Source organism: Chiloscyllium plagiosum, unplaced genomic scaffold, assembly GCF_037043375.1.
Source record: "Chiloscyllium plagiosum isolate Xiang-an unplaced genomic scaffold, Cpla_swu_hap1 HiC_scaffold_19, whole genome shotgun sequence".
In the NCBI taxonomy this organism is placed as follows: domain Eukaryota; kingdom Metazoa; phylum Chordata; class Chondrichthyes; order Orectolobiformes; family Hemiscylliidae; genus Chiloscyllium; species Chiloscyllium plagiosum.
The window spans coordinates 34,137,852-34,155,707 of record NW_028270157.1 but is presented as its reverse complement, the minus strand read 5'-3'; the positions used below and the strand labels follow the sequence as shown (position 1 = coordinate 34,155,707).

Genomic DNA, 17,856 nt, shown 5'->3' with positions numbered 1-17,856 from the left:
GAAGAAATGGCTAGATATTGGATACAGCAAAGGCAATGGTCCTGAAAATATTCCAGTAATAGTACTGAAGACTTGTTTGAAGAACTAGCCACACCCCCAACCAAGCTTTTCCAGTACATCTTTAGCATTGGCACAAATCCAACAAGGTGGAGCCTTTTCCTGATTTGTCAAAGAAGCAGGATAAATCAACCTGACAACAAATTACAGCCTATCGGTTTACTCTCAATCATCAACAAAATGATGTAAGAGGCCATCATTAGTGTTACCAAATGGCACTTGCAAAGTAATAACGTGCTCACTGCCTTTTAGTTTGGGTTTGGCCGAGGTTATTGACCTCATTATAGCCTTGGTCCAAACATGGACAAAAGAGTTAAACCTCAGAAGTGATCAAAGAGTGACTGCCCTTAATATCAAGACCAAATTTGACTACATGTTGCATCAAGAACTCTTAGCAAAATCACAGTCAATGGGAATCAGATGAAAAACTCCTCACTGGTTGTGGTTATTGGAGGTCAATCATCTCAGCTACAGAACATCTCTGCAGGAGATGCTAAACCCAACCATCTTTAGCTGCTTCTTCAATGCCCTTCCTTCAATCATATGGTCAGAAGTACTGATTGCAAAATATTAAACACCATTCATCACTCCTCAGATTCTGAAGCAGTCCATGTCCATGTGCAGCAAGACCTGGACAACATCTTGATAAGTGCCACATTGGTGCCAGGAAATGGCAATCATAAACAAGACAGAATCTAACCATCACCCCTTGAAGATCAATGGAATTACTGTGTATTAATTGCTACTATTACCAACCTGGGGGTTAACATTGAACTGAAATTGAACTAGACCAGACATATAAATACTGTGACTATAAGAGCAGGTTGGAAGCTAGGAATTCCATGCTGAATAACTCACCTCCTTTCTCCCCAGTGCTTATCCACCATCCACAAGGCACAAGTCAGGAGTGTAATGGAATACTCCTCTCTTGCCTGGATGAGTGCAGCTCCTAAAACATTCAAGAGATTTGACAGGTAACCTATCTTTATATTGAAGATAACATCCGTTGTGTTGTGTAGCAGTATCATTATCAAATGGGATAGAATTCAAACAGATCTAGCTCTGGACTGGGGATCATGGAATTACTGTGTATTAATTGCTACTATTCCCAACCTGGGGGTTAACATTGAACTGAAACTGAACTAGACCAGACATATAAATGGATCATTGGCAGAAACAGAATTGTACTCCAACATAATCTGGAATCTTATTTCCCATCATATCCCCCACTCTACCATTACCATTAAGGTAGTGGACCAGCCTTGATTCAATGAGGAGTGGAAGAAAGCATAGCAGGGGTATCACTTGGCATAGCTAACAAAGAAGTGTCAACTTTATGAAGCTATAAACAGGACTGATTATATAGCAAATAGCATAAGTAGCACAGATAGATAGAGTTAAGCGATACCATAACCAGTGGATTAGATCTAAACTCTGCAGTCCTGATACATCTAGCTGTGAGTGGTGGTGGACATCTAAACAACTAACTAAACGAGGAGGCTCCATCTCAGCATTTGATTCACTCCATTTGAAATCAAGAAAAGACTGAAAGCACCGTATCTGCCCTAACAACATTTCAGTAATTGTACTGAAGAAGTGGGTTCCAGAACATGCCGCATCCCTAGCCAACCTGTTACAGTACAACTACAACACTGACAGCTACAGTGCAGAAAATTGTCCAGTTATGTCCAGTACACTAAAAGCAGGACAAATCCAACCCAGCCAATTACCATCTCAACACTCTACTTTGATCATCCGTCAAGTGATGGAAGATGTCTTCAACAGTACTATTGAGCAGCAACTGCTTAGCAATAGGCTGCTCAGTGACATACAGTTTTGGTTCAGTCAGGGCCATTCAACTCCTGACTGCATTGCAACTTTGATTCAAACATGGACAAAGGAGCCAAACTCAAGAGGTGAGGTTAGAGTGCCAGCCTTTGACACCATGACCGCATTTGACCAGGTTTGGCATCAAGAAGTCCTAGCAAAACTGGAATCAATAGGATTCAGGAGAAAACTTTTCACTGGTTAGAGTCATAGTGGCTGAAAGGAAGATAGTTGTTGGAGGTCAGTGACCCCAGCTCCGGAAAACTCTGCAGGAGTTCTGCAGGATAGTGTGCTAAACCCAACAAGTTTCTGTTGATTCATCAGCAACCTTCCTTCCATCATAAAGGTCAGAAACGGGGATGTTTATTGATAATTGTTGTATTCAGCACCATTTTGTGACTTCTCAGATACTGAAACTGTCCATGTTCAAATGCAGCAAAAAATGTTCAAAATCCAGTTTAACATGAAAAGGTGCAAGTTGGTCAACTCCAATTCACTCATCATGCTGATTTGGAAATATATCACCACTCCTTCATTATTGGTGGATCAAAATCTCAGAACCCCCTCCCTAATGGTTTTATGATGCACCTACAAAAATTGGACTGCAGCACTTCAAGAAGAGGAAGAACCAGTGTTGGAATGGGGTGGACAAATTAAAAAATCACTAAAAACCAGGTTATAGTCCAACAAGTTTATTTGGAAGCACTAGCTTTCGGAGCTCTGTTCCTTCATCAGGCGGTTATGATGAAGGAGTGGCGCTCTGAAAGCTAGTGCTTCCAAATAAACCTGTTGGACTATAACCTGGTGTTTTGTGATTTTTAACGCAGGTCAAGATGACAGCTCACCATCACCTTCACATGAGTAAGTAGGGATAAGCAATAAATGCGGCCCAACCAGTCACTTAGATCCTGCAACTGATTTTTTTTTTAAATCCAGGATAAAATAGTGATAATGCTCACATCTCAAGAATGAATACAAAAAATGATATACAAGCAAAGCTACTAGTCAGAGGTTTCACTTGTTATTTCTGAGATTATAATGATTAGAAGTTATTTTGTTTATATAACTAGAGTTATAACTAGATGGACTCTTCAGTCATTTCAGTTCCAGTGACCCTTCTTCAGAACTCTAAAGAATAGTTAGCACAGCAGATCAGACAGCATCCAAGGAGCAGGAGAATTGACGTTTCAGGCATAAGCCGTTCATCAGGAATAGAGGCAGAGAGCCTCCAAGGTGGAGAGATGGGGGGGGGGGGGGGGGGGTGCTGGGGAGAAGGTAGCAAAGAGTGCAATAGGTGAATGGGGATGGGGATGGAGATGACAAATCAGAGGGGAGGGTGGAGGGGGTAGGTGGGAAGGGAGATTGGCAGGTAGGACAGGCCATGAGGACAGTGCAGATCTTCCTTTCCACAGATGCTACTAAATCTGCTGAGTTTCTCCAGCAATTTCTGTTTTGTTTCAGATTATCAGCATCCACATTTCTTTGGTTATTTTTGTCCTATTATTGCTTTTAGATCAACATCCAATGTTGTATGTATTTGTCCTCCCTGAACCTTTTAATCGTGAAGGCATTCAGTTATCAAAATCTATTCCACTCACTGAATACACATTTGTTGGGGAAAGAGTTAGATTTCAGGGGGTTTTGACATCACATCAAGGCAGCCAGCACCCCTTAATGTTGAGGAACTTTCTGTTTGCAGACGACAGAGCTGACATAAGGAGAGGAATTGCTGAAACAAATGGGGCTGTAGCACGATTTCATGGATGCTGGATTAAAAGCACAGCCGGTGGAAACAAGGGGAATCGCATATTCATCCATAATGACAGGAAACCTTTGTAAGTATCAACTCTAATTGACAATGGAAGGAGGCCACAGATTATGCAAATATTATGCTCTTTACACACAGGACATGATTGAAATTGTGCAAAAGGTTCACTGACCTCAATGGATAAGTAAAGCTAACAATGCTACTCTCAGTATCTGCTCACACTTCCCTCCCTACATTGATGTTGGGGCTCACACTATTCATTAAATTACTGTTCTTTGATTCCCTTCAACGTCCTACAACACTTTGTTACATACCTCCTTACACTTGTAGACTCACTATTCTTTCAATCCTAATCCACACATAACTCACATCCCATATCTCCCTATATCTCACACAAATCTCACTAGCATACTCTTTTAATGCACATGAAGGCTATGTGTAACTCCAAACAACAGGTGACACCAAAGGGGAAAAGTTAACTTTGCCACTTACTCCCCTTCTCAAAGAAAGTGTACAGGCTATCATTCTCCCACCCCTATTTACCTTTCCAAACTTGTCACTATTTGAGCGTTAGAATGCCGTATCTCCTGTGAGGGTGAAGTTATGGAGCACGCAACAGACAACCACACATCTGGATACATATTTATGGCTACACTTCCAAATCTTTCTGGCAATGAAAAAGTTGCTTGAGTGTGCCTTTTTATAGTAGCATAGCTCTTATTATACAACACCTATGCACAAGTAGATCCCGGGAGTCACAAGTCAAATCTCAAGACAAGCATCCTTGTCACCTAATAGGCAATGTGTTGCTTGTTAACCCTTTTGAAATAAAGGCAACAGAGGACAGGGAAGGCTTAATAAATTGTGACTATTGCCAGGATATGGAGCATAAGACCTTTATGATGTGCTGCCTTTGTTCATAAATCAGCAGTGAATATGGAGCAATATATTTAAAAGATTGCATGGTAGTGATTGGTAAAATGCAAAGCAAAATGGGTGCAACCTATGGTACGTTGAGTCCTAAGAAAAATTATCAAGTGGACAAACTCTAGTGTAATCTCTCATCCTGTTTTATGTATCAATAGAGACAAAGAATTAGATCCTTAATAACAAGTAGAGATCTTTGCTAATTTTCTTGCCACATTAGAAGATGCCATCAATGTCACCCAGAGCATCATAGTGCAAAAACTAAGGGGCATCATGGACTTACAGCCACAAGAAATGCACCAAATGTCTAGTGTTTTTTCAATAAATTAATCAATAACCATTTATCTGCATCCCATTTTAATCTCCAGATGCCTCTGCAATAGTTTTATTTTGTAGCTTCACAACATTTCAAGGGAATGTTGAATTAGAAATTCAGGTTGGCAGATGTGATGGTTTAAAACTTGAGTATTAAACACAGGCCAGCAGAGCTGTCTGAGAACTGCATGTGCAGAAAATGGGCCATGTTATTTTTGAAGTATGTTATGTTAAACCACCTCACTGTTGTTGAAGTTAAAAGACCATGGAGAATTCTGTTGAAAGTTTCAATTACAATTAGGCAGTAGCGCACACATTTTGCTGCACACAACTCCATAAATTACAGTTGTAGTCAAGTAACAATGAATATTAAAACAAATTACTTTGGACACAACATAACTAAAGAGCAATTGCACAAAATGTCAGGAGAAGAAAAATCATATTTTTAGCGCTTGGCTTTGCAAACATATTGACAAGTTAATGTACAATATTATAATATGATATTAGGAGGGATCAACTTCCTAGTGGAGCTTGCATTACTGGAGAGTTTAGTTAATTTCAGTAAATAATGAACATCTACTGATAAACAGAGCTGATTTATCTTCAGTAAAACTTTGCAAATGCTTAAACTGCATTTAAACAGTTTTAAAGGCATAATTATTTTGGATGCTTTTTCCTGCATTATGACAGTGACTACACTAAATACCAAAATTACTTTGATGATTGTAGAGCATTTTGGGATGTCCTAAGATTAGAAAGATTGTTAATTAAGTGCAAATCTCTTTGTTGTGAATAATTGTAAATTTAAAATTAAAATAAAATGGAAACCTAAAACTAAAATAATGCAAGAATAAGCTGTAGATAGTATTCTGCACTTTTATTAGGGAATCTATGTCTATATATATCTCTTACCCAAAGGTTTCATTTTCTCACTCTTGCCAATAAAACGTGCAAAATCAATCAATCTGGTGAAAATCAAAAATTCTAAACGAGTTATCCTATTTACTCGAGTATTGCTTTGAACGTAGTGATATGTAGTTGGTAGAAAAATGAGTTCACCATTAAACTGAAACAACCGGATTTTACTTCATGCACGGATAATAATGGCACTAATATGTGTTTCTTGTCAGTATTAACATTTGTTTGAAAAACTGCAACTGTTGAAATTTCAACATTCATGCTCTGGTATGTAATAACCTCTTGCTATTGCACTTTACCACTAACCCACAAGAGGCATTGCAAAATGAGCAACTACAAAGCTGTGCTCTGTCACACATCACACAGCATTTTGTGCAAGACCAGCAAAAAGATAAAATGCTGAGATTCACTGGAAATTCAAGCTCATCTGAAACTCCATGTAGTCTTCAATTCAGAAGTTAATTATAATTCTTTCTCTGATACATCATACGCAACATTCACATGATAGACAGTTGCTAAAAATAATGAATTATCTCTAGATTTTATTAGTTAGCAGAGATTGGTTTACAATGACTTTTAAAAATGCAAACTATCTCTTTAAACAGTACTTACCTGCCCATACCAGCTGTATTCCAACATCACTGAATAAAGGAAATCTTGACTGAGATAAGTTGTCGAACTTCTGCAATCCAACTTGCAGAGAGCCTCAAAATCACTGTTAAGTGACTGTGTTACCTTTCAAACATAGCTGAATAGTAGGTACAGGACTGAGCGCTACAAATACAGCCACAATCAGAGCTTTGTTGAAGTGTTGGAATCTTAGTACTTAAACCTGTTGATAATGAACCTGAACCCATTATTTTGAGTCAATGAATTGAAAGAAATAGGGCAAAGAATGAAAGCCACAGGGCCAATTACTAACATTCTTTGATGTATTACTTGCTAGGACTCACCAAATCACTGTGTGTCTTTGTCCTGATCCCCTCTGTTATTCATTAATTATCCTGTAAGGGTTAAGAGTTCGAACAGCTAATTGCATGGACACTCGTACTTGGTAGTAGGGATTCTTCTAAGACTGACACTTTCCCCAACTGTGCCCAGCCACCTTGTGCTATGCCAATTAATCCAATTCTTGGTGTTTTTTGTACACCATCCCAGGTTCTTTTAATCTCTGTTCTAAAATATCCTCCAGGTCTCCAACTGCAATGTCGAGAGCAGGGGATTTTGAGGAATTGCCTGGGTCTATTTTATAATGGAATTCTTGCTCACCAATGGAGGCCATCAGCCACTGGCCCTGGATTGCTCATCCTCTGCACAATGTTTTAAATTAAGGCTACCACTGTTCAGATTTCTCCTTGATCATGTGTTTGCTACAATCATTGTCAACATTCACTAACAATGGATTGAATTGTGCAGAACCCAATGCTCCTCATCCACATACTAACCTGTTCAAGTCTAAGTGATTTTTAATCTTATTCTTTTTCTGAAATGCTGTTATTCAAAAATATGTTACCAATCCAATATAAAACATGAATATTGTTCAAGTACTTAACTGTAAACCTAGATCATCAAGTAGATTTATAATTAGCATGTTTAATCTACTTTCAAAAATGTAATCATTACAAAACAGAAATGTTCACTGTATTTTAAGAAGGGTTGTTTATTTACCTCTATGAGGCAAATTTGGTAAACACGAGTTGTATAACTTTGTGTTTTGAAGTTTCATTCAGTTTAATCAATATGTTCAAACTGATAAAAAGATTAAGTCGGGTAAATAAAGATTGTTTTTTCCTCTGGTAGAGGAATCCAGAATGAGAGGGCATTATCTTGAAATTAGCACAAAGCTGTTTGGGAGCGAGATCAGAAAGTACTTTTCAACACAAAGGATACTTGAAATCAAGAAATCACTCAAATAAAAAAACCATGGCTTTTGGGTTAATTGAAATGTTCAGTACCGAGATTCTTTGTTTACCTTTGTTAAGTATATAGGGGGATATGGAAAAAGCTGGGTAAATAGAATTGAGATAATCACTCCGGTCCTAACTGAACAGCAGAGCCAATTTAAGGGGTTGAATGGCCTACTTCTGCTCTTGTGTTGCTATGGGTTTTTTTTATTGATTGTACACTGCCTTTAGTTACCCTAGTTAGACAATTTTACTAAATAAATTCCAGAACTGCTAAGAGGAACTATATGGTAATGATATCAGGAAGGATTGCATTCAAATCTAAGCACACTCATCTTAACAAAATGTTTTGACAAATTGTCTTTCTCTATCGTTGAATGTTTGTTTCCTAAGGGTTATGTAAATCAAGTAATACATTATTCTTTCCACCATATTGCTTAAATTATTGCTCAAACTTCAGTTAAAAATCTACAAATTGATTTAAACAGCAGTATTAACTCAATTACTTTTCATTTTTAATCTGATCTAAAATATTTTCTATTTATAAAGAATTTATTTCTTATTTAAAAATACTTTTATCTCATTTTAATGAATTGGTCAGGAAGAAACTTTTTCAAACCTTCATTCACAAACAATGTTGTTGGTTAACATTGGAATCCTTATTGGATTACAAAATTTAGTAGGAGGTTTTGAGTTTGTACCATATTTTGCAAGTCCAGAAGGAGTCCTTGGGTTACATTTCCTCACTTACACAGAATAACTAGAACTGTGTGACACTGATTGAAAGAGGAACCATCTAGCCCTTGCTATTATTGCAACTCTGCAGTTCAATCTTGAAAAAGTGCTGGTGAAACTATAAAATATATTTCTTATAAAAGACAATGTCCTGACATACCATACCGAGTGAGCTCATTTGTCCCACATATCTCCCACAAATTGGCACCTGACAAAATTAATTCGTAGTGACAGACTTCACTTCAGATAGACAGGTATTTTGCAATGAAATGGAAGAGTTATTACATAGGTTTTCTGACACAGCAACAGGCCATTCGGGTTGATATCTCCATGCTGGTGTTTGTGCTTCACACAAGTTTCCTCAATGTCATCAAACTGAAAAAAGCATATCCTTTTATTCCGTTCTCCAATGTATTTATCTAGCTTCCCTTTAATTGCATCTGTGTTATTTGACTGACTGCTTTTATGGTAGTAAGTTCCATATTCTTAAGATCAAACATTTCTATAATATGGGTGAGGAAAAATAGGCTCAATCATTGGGGCCTAATCCATCATCTTTTCTCATGTTGACTTCCATTCTCTCTATCCTTCTCCTCACTATCATAATATACAAAAATTCTTTCTTCTGTGCCAACTAAGTTGAGCATCAGCATTTCCAGCCTAACAAGCCATGAATAGATTATTGTGGTTGAGTTTCATATAAATTAACTGCATTCAAAATACATTGAATAATAGGTGATGCAGATAATCTTTTCCACTAATCCTACTGTAGTCAGCAAGAATAAATTGTTCTAGCTAGTCTAAGGGTTATAAAGACTGGTTAGATAACAGGGAGGAATCAGGGAGAGAAGAAACTGATAAAGATAGCTCCAAAATGCAATTGTAGGCTTTGGAATAGACTTGTAAGTGATAACTTTTCTTTGGTGTTCACAGTATATTTGTTTTCTAACAAATCATCTAGATGTACTGTATGTTACATATTCACAAGTAAAGAAAATTCTTGAAGTGACTCTCTGATAAACGATGCTGCCAGATAATTTGCAGGAGCATCACTGGTTCAATTATTAAGGAAAACAAGTGTGAAATGCAGGGATCTGTAAAAACACTGCTGTCTTAATTGACAGCTCTAAAATATTTAAATTCATTGATTTACATATATATACACACACATATATATATATATATATATATATATATAGAGGTTTTCTGTTCATAATTCAATTAAACAATCATGTTTAAACAAGCTAGTTTCTCAAGCTAAAATGGCATTTGGAATTAACTTTCTGTCGCAAATCTTTTGACCTCACATTCTTACTGTTATGGTATTTCAGTACTTTTATCCTTGCAGTTTTGAAGCATCAAAGGCATTTTCTGTCTGCAAATATGTAACATTGTAGTTGAAGCATTGTAGTATTTTGAAATAATCCATTAAATAGTTTGAAGCCCGGTAGTTTCACTAAAGTGATACTCTGAACAGACTCTGAAAATTACAGTGCGATAATTATTTTTCAGTAAAATTGTTTGGTCATTAGAAAGAAAATACAAAAGGCCCACTACATTTTATCAACTGCAAATGTCCATTTAGTATCCACAACATTTGTATGTTGGCCACAGGAGGAAAACTACATCATGTTTAAGCATTAAGCAACAAAGATACTAAGATCTTTGAAACTGTAGAATTCTGTTTCTCCAATACATACGGTGCATCACCTTTCTACAAAAGGTGATGCACCACATTTACTCAAATGCAGACAACTTGTATCAGCTAAACTGAACCTAAGTCTAAGAGACCCTTCAATGTCTACAGACATACTGATGGAATTGGACTATAATTTCACAAGTGACATTTGCCTGCTTTTTACACACCTATAGTTATTTTGAACAGTTCCATAAATATTTTTATTTGACTTCTTGGTCTGTGTTCCTTCATGGAACTTTCTCAATTTCACACATTTTTCACTTTCCAGAAGAGGTGCATTTGAATTATACAGTTGCAAACTTTGAAAGTGCAGTATCATGTTTGGACTTGATTGGGACATTGTTGGACTTTAGTGGATCAGCCAAGGCAGCTGCAATATTACTTCCCAGGCGAGGATGCAGTTATATCAGGCACAAATGAGACACAATACAGCAGGATCATTGCAAAAGTGAAAGAAGCAAAAGGGAAGAGGAGGCCATTCCCTTATAAAAGCAAAGATATAATTTCATTGGAGACAGTTCAGTGAAGGTTCACTCGGGTGACCCCTGGTATGGAGGAATCACCTTATGAGCAAAGGCTAAACAGGCCGAGTCTCAACTCACGAGAATTTAGAAGAATGAGAGGTGATCTCATTGAAACATAAAGGATACTTTGGGGGTTTGAGTGGGTAAATGCTGAGAGGATGTTTCCCCTCAGAGGAGGGTCTAGGACCAGACAGCATAGTCTCAGAATAAAGGGACACCAACTTAAGACTGAGATGAGGAGGAATTCCTTCCCTGAGAGGGTTGAGTGTCTTTGTACTCTTTGCCACGACAGCTGTGGGGAAACATCTTTGCATATGTTTAAAGCTCCGATAGATAGTTTTGTGATCAGTAAGAGAATCAAGGGTGATGGGGAAAGGATATGAATGTGGATATGATGACTGTCCGATCTGCCATGATACTATCGAATGGCAAAACAGGCTCAAGGCTCCAAGACCCCCACTCTTATTCCTGTTTCTCATGTGAAGTCGTGATAAATGACAGAAATTACAGCACAGGTCGAGATATTTCCTAATCACCTGTTCAACAATGTTATCACACACTTCTAAACTTGAAGCCAGCTCTGCTAGTTCAGAGGTAGAGACAAACAACATGATCTATTTTAATCATATACATTTTCTAACCAACCTGTTCAGCAATGCTATTGCACACCTCTGGAGCAGGTGAGACTTGAAACTGGGCTTCCTGGCTCAAAGGTAGGGACACCCCATTGGCACTCAACATCGTGGATAAGGACAATCAAGAGATTTTTGTCAGCCATTCCTGAAGCAGACTTTATGCCTTTAGAATGTGATTAATATTTTACAGATTATGACTAATATTGGTGACACTGAAATATACAAGGGCAGTGACCAATAAATTTTAATGCGTATCTTAAATGAGAAGGAAGAAGCAGAAAGGCTTAGGGCCTTTGCAGCTGAAGGCCATAACTTTAATGTGGGGTGATAAAAACTGTGAGATGTGCAAGAGGTGGAAGTCAAAAGCATGCAGAGACCTCTATCAGCACCAAATGTTGTTAGTATACTGCTGCTCGGCTTGTAATTGTCTAAAGCTGAGAATTCTATTCTCAGTGACAGGTCTACCTTTCCAGATTTCATTACTGGGTGTCATGCCTCACTGGGTCAGTACTATAAATCTAGCCCCATTATTCAGAATCATCACAAAAGTTGATATTAAGGAAATGGATGTGCTGGAAATTCTGGGAAGCATCAAGATAGATAAGTCCACAGAGCCGGACCAGCTATATCCAAGGTTACTACAGGAAGTGAGGAATGGGATTGCTATCCCTCTGGTAATGATCTTGGCATCCTCACTCTCCATGGGAGTAGTACCCGCTGATTAGAGGGAGGCCAATGTTGTTCCTTTGTTCAAGAAAAGGATTAGGGAAATTCCTGGGAATTACAGACCAGTCAACCTTACGTCATTGGTAAGCAACATACTGGAAAGGATTCTGAGAGATAGAATTTATGACTGTTGAAAAACATAGTTTTGTTAAAGATAGTCAGCATGGCTTTGTGAGGGGCAGGTCATGCCTCACAAGCCTTATTGAGTTCTTTGAGGATGTGACAAGAAAGGTTGACGAAGGTCAAGCAGTGGATGTGGGTGTATATGAATTTCAGGTTTTTTTAATATTCATTCATAGGACAAAGGCATCACTGGCTAGGCAGCATTTATTGCCTCCCCCAACTGACCAGAGGGCAGTTAAGAGTCAACCACATTGCTGCAATTCTGGAGTAATACGTAGGCCAGACCAAATAAGGATGGCAGTTTCCTTCTCTAAAGGACATTAGTGAACCGGATGGGTTTTTCCGACAATCAACAATAGATTAATGGTCATCATTGGATTCTTAATTCCAGATATTTATTGAATTCAAATTCGACCATCTGTTGTGGCAAGATTTGAATCCAGGTCCCCAGAACATTATCTGGATCTCTGGAGTGCCTGTCTAGCGATATTAGCAGCAGGCCATTGCCTCCTCCTAGAGTAAAGCATTTGATAAGGGTACCCACGTTAGTCTCATTCAGAAAGTTAGGAGGTATGAGATACAGGAAAATTTAACTGTCTGGATACAGAATTGGCTGGCCGAAAGAAGACAGTGAGGTAGTGGATGCAAACTATTCTGCCTGGAGGTCAGTGACCAGCAGTGTCCTGATGGGATCTGTTCTTGGGCCTCTACTCTTTGTAGTTTTTATAAATTACTTGGATGAAGAAGTGGAAGGGTGGGTTAGTAAATTTGCCAATGACACAAAGGTGGGTAGTGTTGTGGATAGTATGGAGGGCTGTTGCAAAAAGACATTGACAGGATGCAGAGTTGGGTAGAGAAGTGGCAGATGGCGTTCAACCTGGATAAATGCAAAGTGATTTATTTTGGGAAGGTTGAATTTGAATGCTGAATATAGGGTTAACGACAGGATTCTTGGCAGTGTGGAGGAACAACGGGATCTTGGGGTCCATGTACATAGATCCTTCAAAGTTGCCCCCCAGATTGTTAGAGTTGTTAAAAAGGCATATGGTGTTTTGGCTTTCGTTAACAGAGGATTGAGTTTAAGAGCTATGAGGTTTTGCTGCAGTTCTATAAAACCACACTTGGAATATTGTGTCCAGTTCTGGTTGGCTCATTATAGGAAGGATGTAGGTGCTTTAGAAAAGTTGCAGAGGAGATTTACCAGGATGCTGCCTGGATTGGAGGGCTTGTTTTATGGAAAGAGGTTGAGTGAGCTAGGCCTTTTCACACTGGACAGAAGAAGGAAGAGAGATGACTTGATCGAGGTGTGCAAGGTAATGAGAGGCATTGAGTAGATAGCCAGAGACTTTTCCCCAGTCAGAAATGGCTGTCACGAGGGGTCATAATTTTACTGTGATTGGAAGAAGGTATAGAGGAGATGTCAGAGGTAGGTTCTTTACACAGAGAGTGGTGAATGTGTAGAATGTACTGCCAGCGGAGGTAGTCAATTCAATTCTGAAGAAAGATCACTGGACATGAGATATTAACTCTGTTTTCTTTCCAAATATGCTGCCAGATCTGGACAGTCCTGTGCACAATCAGGAAGGTGGAAGATTCTTGACTTTAAAATGTAGAAGAATTTCAGTCACATGCAAAGCACAAGAGCAGGAGGAAATTTTGTGATACTCTGAAAACTGTCGAAAGACCCAAGGCTGCAGGTTCACCACCAGTTTTCAATGTCAATGGGTCTACACTACTCAGAGTACACATTCTAGGAAGAAGCAGGTGGCCCTAAGACCATCCTGATGGGGAATTGACGTGTCGAGAGATTGCACATCTGTGGTGAAGAGGAGGTGGCTGATGCCTGCAAATGGGAAATTCTGAAACTCACCTTCTGTTTGAGGACATAACAGCCTTGAGAACTCAATATCAAGTTTAATAATTTTAGAACATGACTACTTCTTTTGATATCTATTACCTACTCTCATATCCCACATCATGACATGGGTTGCTTTCAGGACAGCCAACCCATTTTCACCCACTCAGTCTCCATTATCACTTAGCAAGCTGCTTTTCTTCCATGTCTTACTCTCAACAATCCCTTCCAACTTTCTCTCTCTCTCAAGACTCCTTTTCCATTTGTCCGCTCACTCCTCCTCCTCCTCCTCCTCCTCACCCCCTACCTTCCATCATCTGCATGAATACCACCTTTTCCTAGCTGCTATCAGTTCTGAAGGAAGATCACTGGACCTGAAACATTAACTCTTGTTTTCTTTGCAAACATGCTGCCAGATCTGCTGACTCTCTCCTCCAGTTCCCTGTTTCTGTGTGTTTCAGACCTCTACACCAGGCTTGTTGGCCTGACCAAGTTACCTTGACACAGTTAACATAGAGCACCTTTGGAAGCTAAGTTTGGCTGCCCTGAGAGATTCAGCACAATGGTTTGTCAGTTCCATGACAGCACGCTTGTACATGATGGTAGTCATCTGATCTATTCCCAATCAGTAAGGGAATTAATCAGGGCTATGTCCTAGAGCTAACGCTCTTCAGCATATTATTTTTCTCCACCATTCTCTTGAAATCCCATGACAATGATCCTGGCATTGACATCATATTTCACAAGCTTCTCAATATTAGACAACTCCAGGCAATGACCAAGGTCTCCAAGGTATATTTCATAATCTTCTATTTGCTGATGAAGGTGCATTAACTGCCAGTGCAGAACTAGAAATGCACAGTGTAAACATGTTCTCTAATGTATGTGACAACTTCACCTTTGTGGACAGCAACAAGAAAACTGAAGTAATGTAATCCCCAGCTCAAACCCAAGGTTTCAGTCAATGACTAGATCCTACCATCAGTGGTTAAGTTCACTTACTTCAGTGGTACATTCCCTCAAACTGAATGTATTGATAATGAAACAGTTTCAAGAATTACCAAAGCAAACATAACTTTAAGAGACTTCAAATGAAGAGGAATAAGCCTGACTTCCAAACAGTAGGTGATCTTAAATGTATACCTATGGCATATAAAGAAGCTCAACCACTTTCTGGTAAGCTGTTTCTAAACACTTCTGAAGGATAGACAGTGGGATAAATATTAGAAATTGAGGTGCTCGCCTGAGCTGACAAAGAAAGCATCCATACCACACTGAGATAGTCACAATTGAGTTAAGTTAATCATTTAGCCAGAACATCTGACAGTCACTTACTAAAGTGGAGACCTTGAGCATGGAGTGCACTGTCACGATAGTCAAAGAAAGCACCACAAGGACACTCTGAAGATGCTACTGAAAGTTTTGAGAACAACTCTGAGTTCTGAAGCTGACCAGGACAATTGCATATAGACCAGCAAATTTTAAAAAAATGCAGCCTCCTTCAAAAACAAGACAAACCTTCACTTCTTCACATTCAGGCTGGGCAAGCAAATTAAAATTTATCCAAGGGGTTCAACTGCCAATCTTCCCCATTGAATCCACAGGCTGTGATTTTGACCTGCTCTTCTGAACAGGGTAAGAAGGCCTCTTTAATATGTATCCAGTTGCTGGTGTTCTCCTGGGATGGTTAGGTTGAGGTGAGGGAGGAAGACCTGTGAAACCTACTTTATATGGGACTAGCTATTAACATATGCCCTCTGATAATCACACGCAGGATATATATCTGTTTTTCAGTCAGAATAGGCTGAAAGAGCTGGAAAAATTGTTTCCGTTCCCTCGTGGACTTATTCTGGTACAATGATTGATATTAAGTAAAGGAAGGATTGCAACAAGTATTAAAGTTAAACTTAATTGTCCATCCTCTACCGTAAAACCAATTAGAAACTGAAAGAGAAGTTGAGCTATTAGTTCTAAACAGCAGTTATACAACTCTGTAAACATCTGCTGTCTTAAACAAAAATATTTCCCCAAAATTGATATTTTCTCAAGTTCTGGAAAACATGAAGCTTGGCATTAAAGATGGCTATCTTAAAAATTCAGCAAAGTTGCCTTATTCTTTTCCCTCTGTTTATTATGACATAATTTGATTCAAGTTGTTGGGGAAACCTACACTTTGTCTGCAGATTTGCTGAAGTAAAGTACATGAAAAATATTTCCGGCACTTATTTTTACTGAATTGAAAGGAAATATTAGCTGCTATATTTCAATAAGATTATGAAAATTAATTTGCAGAATCTAAAATAAAATGACACGTTTAAACTATTGCTAATAGTGAAGCTAATGACTTTGCCATCCAGAACTGTTCAAGGCATACTGATAGTGAGCTCACCAACTACTTCAGGACTGCTTACAAAATTTTAAAACATATTGCAAATAAACCAAAAGTGGATACCTCAAAATTTAAAGAAGTATGAACATAAATTATTGTATATTGCTCCCACCTCCCCAACACTCAGTTGGCCAGGCATTTCCAGGTTCTATCCTCCAGTAGGTTATCTAACCATATCTTGAAAATAATTGCTGATCATCCACTAACCTTTAAGATCCTTTCTTTCTCATGTCTATTTTACCTGTTCATTACTAGCCTTGCTGCTTAAACGGAGGATGATTTAAAGAGGCAACCAGGCCTTTCACTGCTCAATATTACTGTAAACATTACTGTTAGCGCTGACAGTCGCATGATTTTTCTGTCCTGGATTTGAAATAAAACAAATCACTTCTATGTTAAGCTCCACCTTGTGGCCTGATAAAGAACTTACAAAACCCTGCCTGTTCAGTAAGCCATTTATGAAATTATTCCTTGCATGTAAAAAGCTTCTCTGACCGTCAAATTAATTAATAATTCTGTCCTCATGGCCCTCCCACATCCCACCCATTTTGATCAATTCTGTAAATTTGGTTTGCCTCCTCTTCTCTACTAGATTTCAAGGAAGTCCAATTTTTAAAAAATGAATCATAAAAAGTGGAAGAAAGAGGTCTTTCGAATGGGTTGGGAGAAGTTAGAAGGAATCAGTATTTAGCCAGAAGTAACAAGTCATTCTGAGGAAGAGTCACTGGACCCAAAAAGTTAACTCTGATTTCTCTCCACAGATGTTGCCAGACCTGTTAAGCTTTTCCAGCAATTTCTGTTTTTGTTTCTGATTTCCAGCATCTGCAGTTCTTTCGGTTTTTAGTAACAAGTTGTTGTTGGACCAAACAGTTCAAATCTCTCAGGGATAGTAGAACATTCAGTCAAATAAATGAACAATTAAAAGAAAATTGCAAACAAAAGCAAGTCCAAGTCACCAATCTTCTGGATGTACTACCTGCATACATGGCAACACACCAGCACTGAAATTCAGTTGGCCTATTGCTCATTTGTGTGGTCGGCAAAGCAACTTTCTTTCTTGCTAGCAGCATCCTGTCAGTAGAGAATATGTTCATGTGCACGCTGCAAAGTAGCAGCATGAGATGACCAGTGTTGCCTGTGGCTAATTTTTTTTAAGACACCATCCTTTTTCAAGAATGTTTTCAAGAAGGAGTGAGATATAATTCTTTGGGCTAAAGGGATCAAAATGCACAGGGAGAAAGTGGGAACAGACTTGGATGATTAGCCATTGTCATATTGAATGGCAGAGCAGGGTTAAAGGACTCAATGGCCCGTTCCTGCTCCTATTTACTATGGCCCTTTGTCTATGTATATTTTAAAATATTAACTTTAACAAGATCAGATTATGATGCAGTTTATTTTGCTTTGTCTCACTGGGTTTAATTTTTCTGACAATCAAATGAAGTGATTTTTTT

General features: G+C 38.5%; 1 protein-coding gene across 3 annotated transcripts in view; it reads right to left on the bottom strand.

Annotated features, from left to right (window-relative positions):
• Positions 1 to 6,562, bottom strand: part of tfec (transcription factor EC) — a 97,633-nt gene extending 91,071 nt beyond the window's left edge. The window contains exon 1 of one of the 3 annotated variants that reach the window (XM_087997207.1): positions 6,425 to 6,562. In XM_087997207.1, coding sequence (XP_087853333.1) covers positions 6,425 to 6,451 — 27 coding nt within the window. In that variant the 5' untranslated portion in view covers positions 6,452 to 6,562. The remainder of the gene's footprint in view (positions 1 to 6,424) is intronic. The other 2 variants (XM_087997206.1, XM_043709560.2) reach the window with 2 other exon arrangements.
• Between the last annotated feature and the right edge of the window lie 11,294 nt (positions 6,563 to 17,856).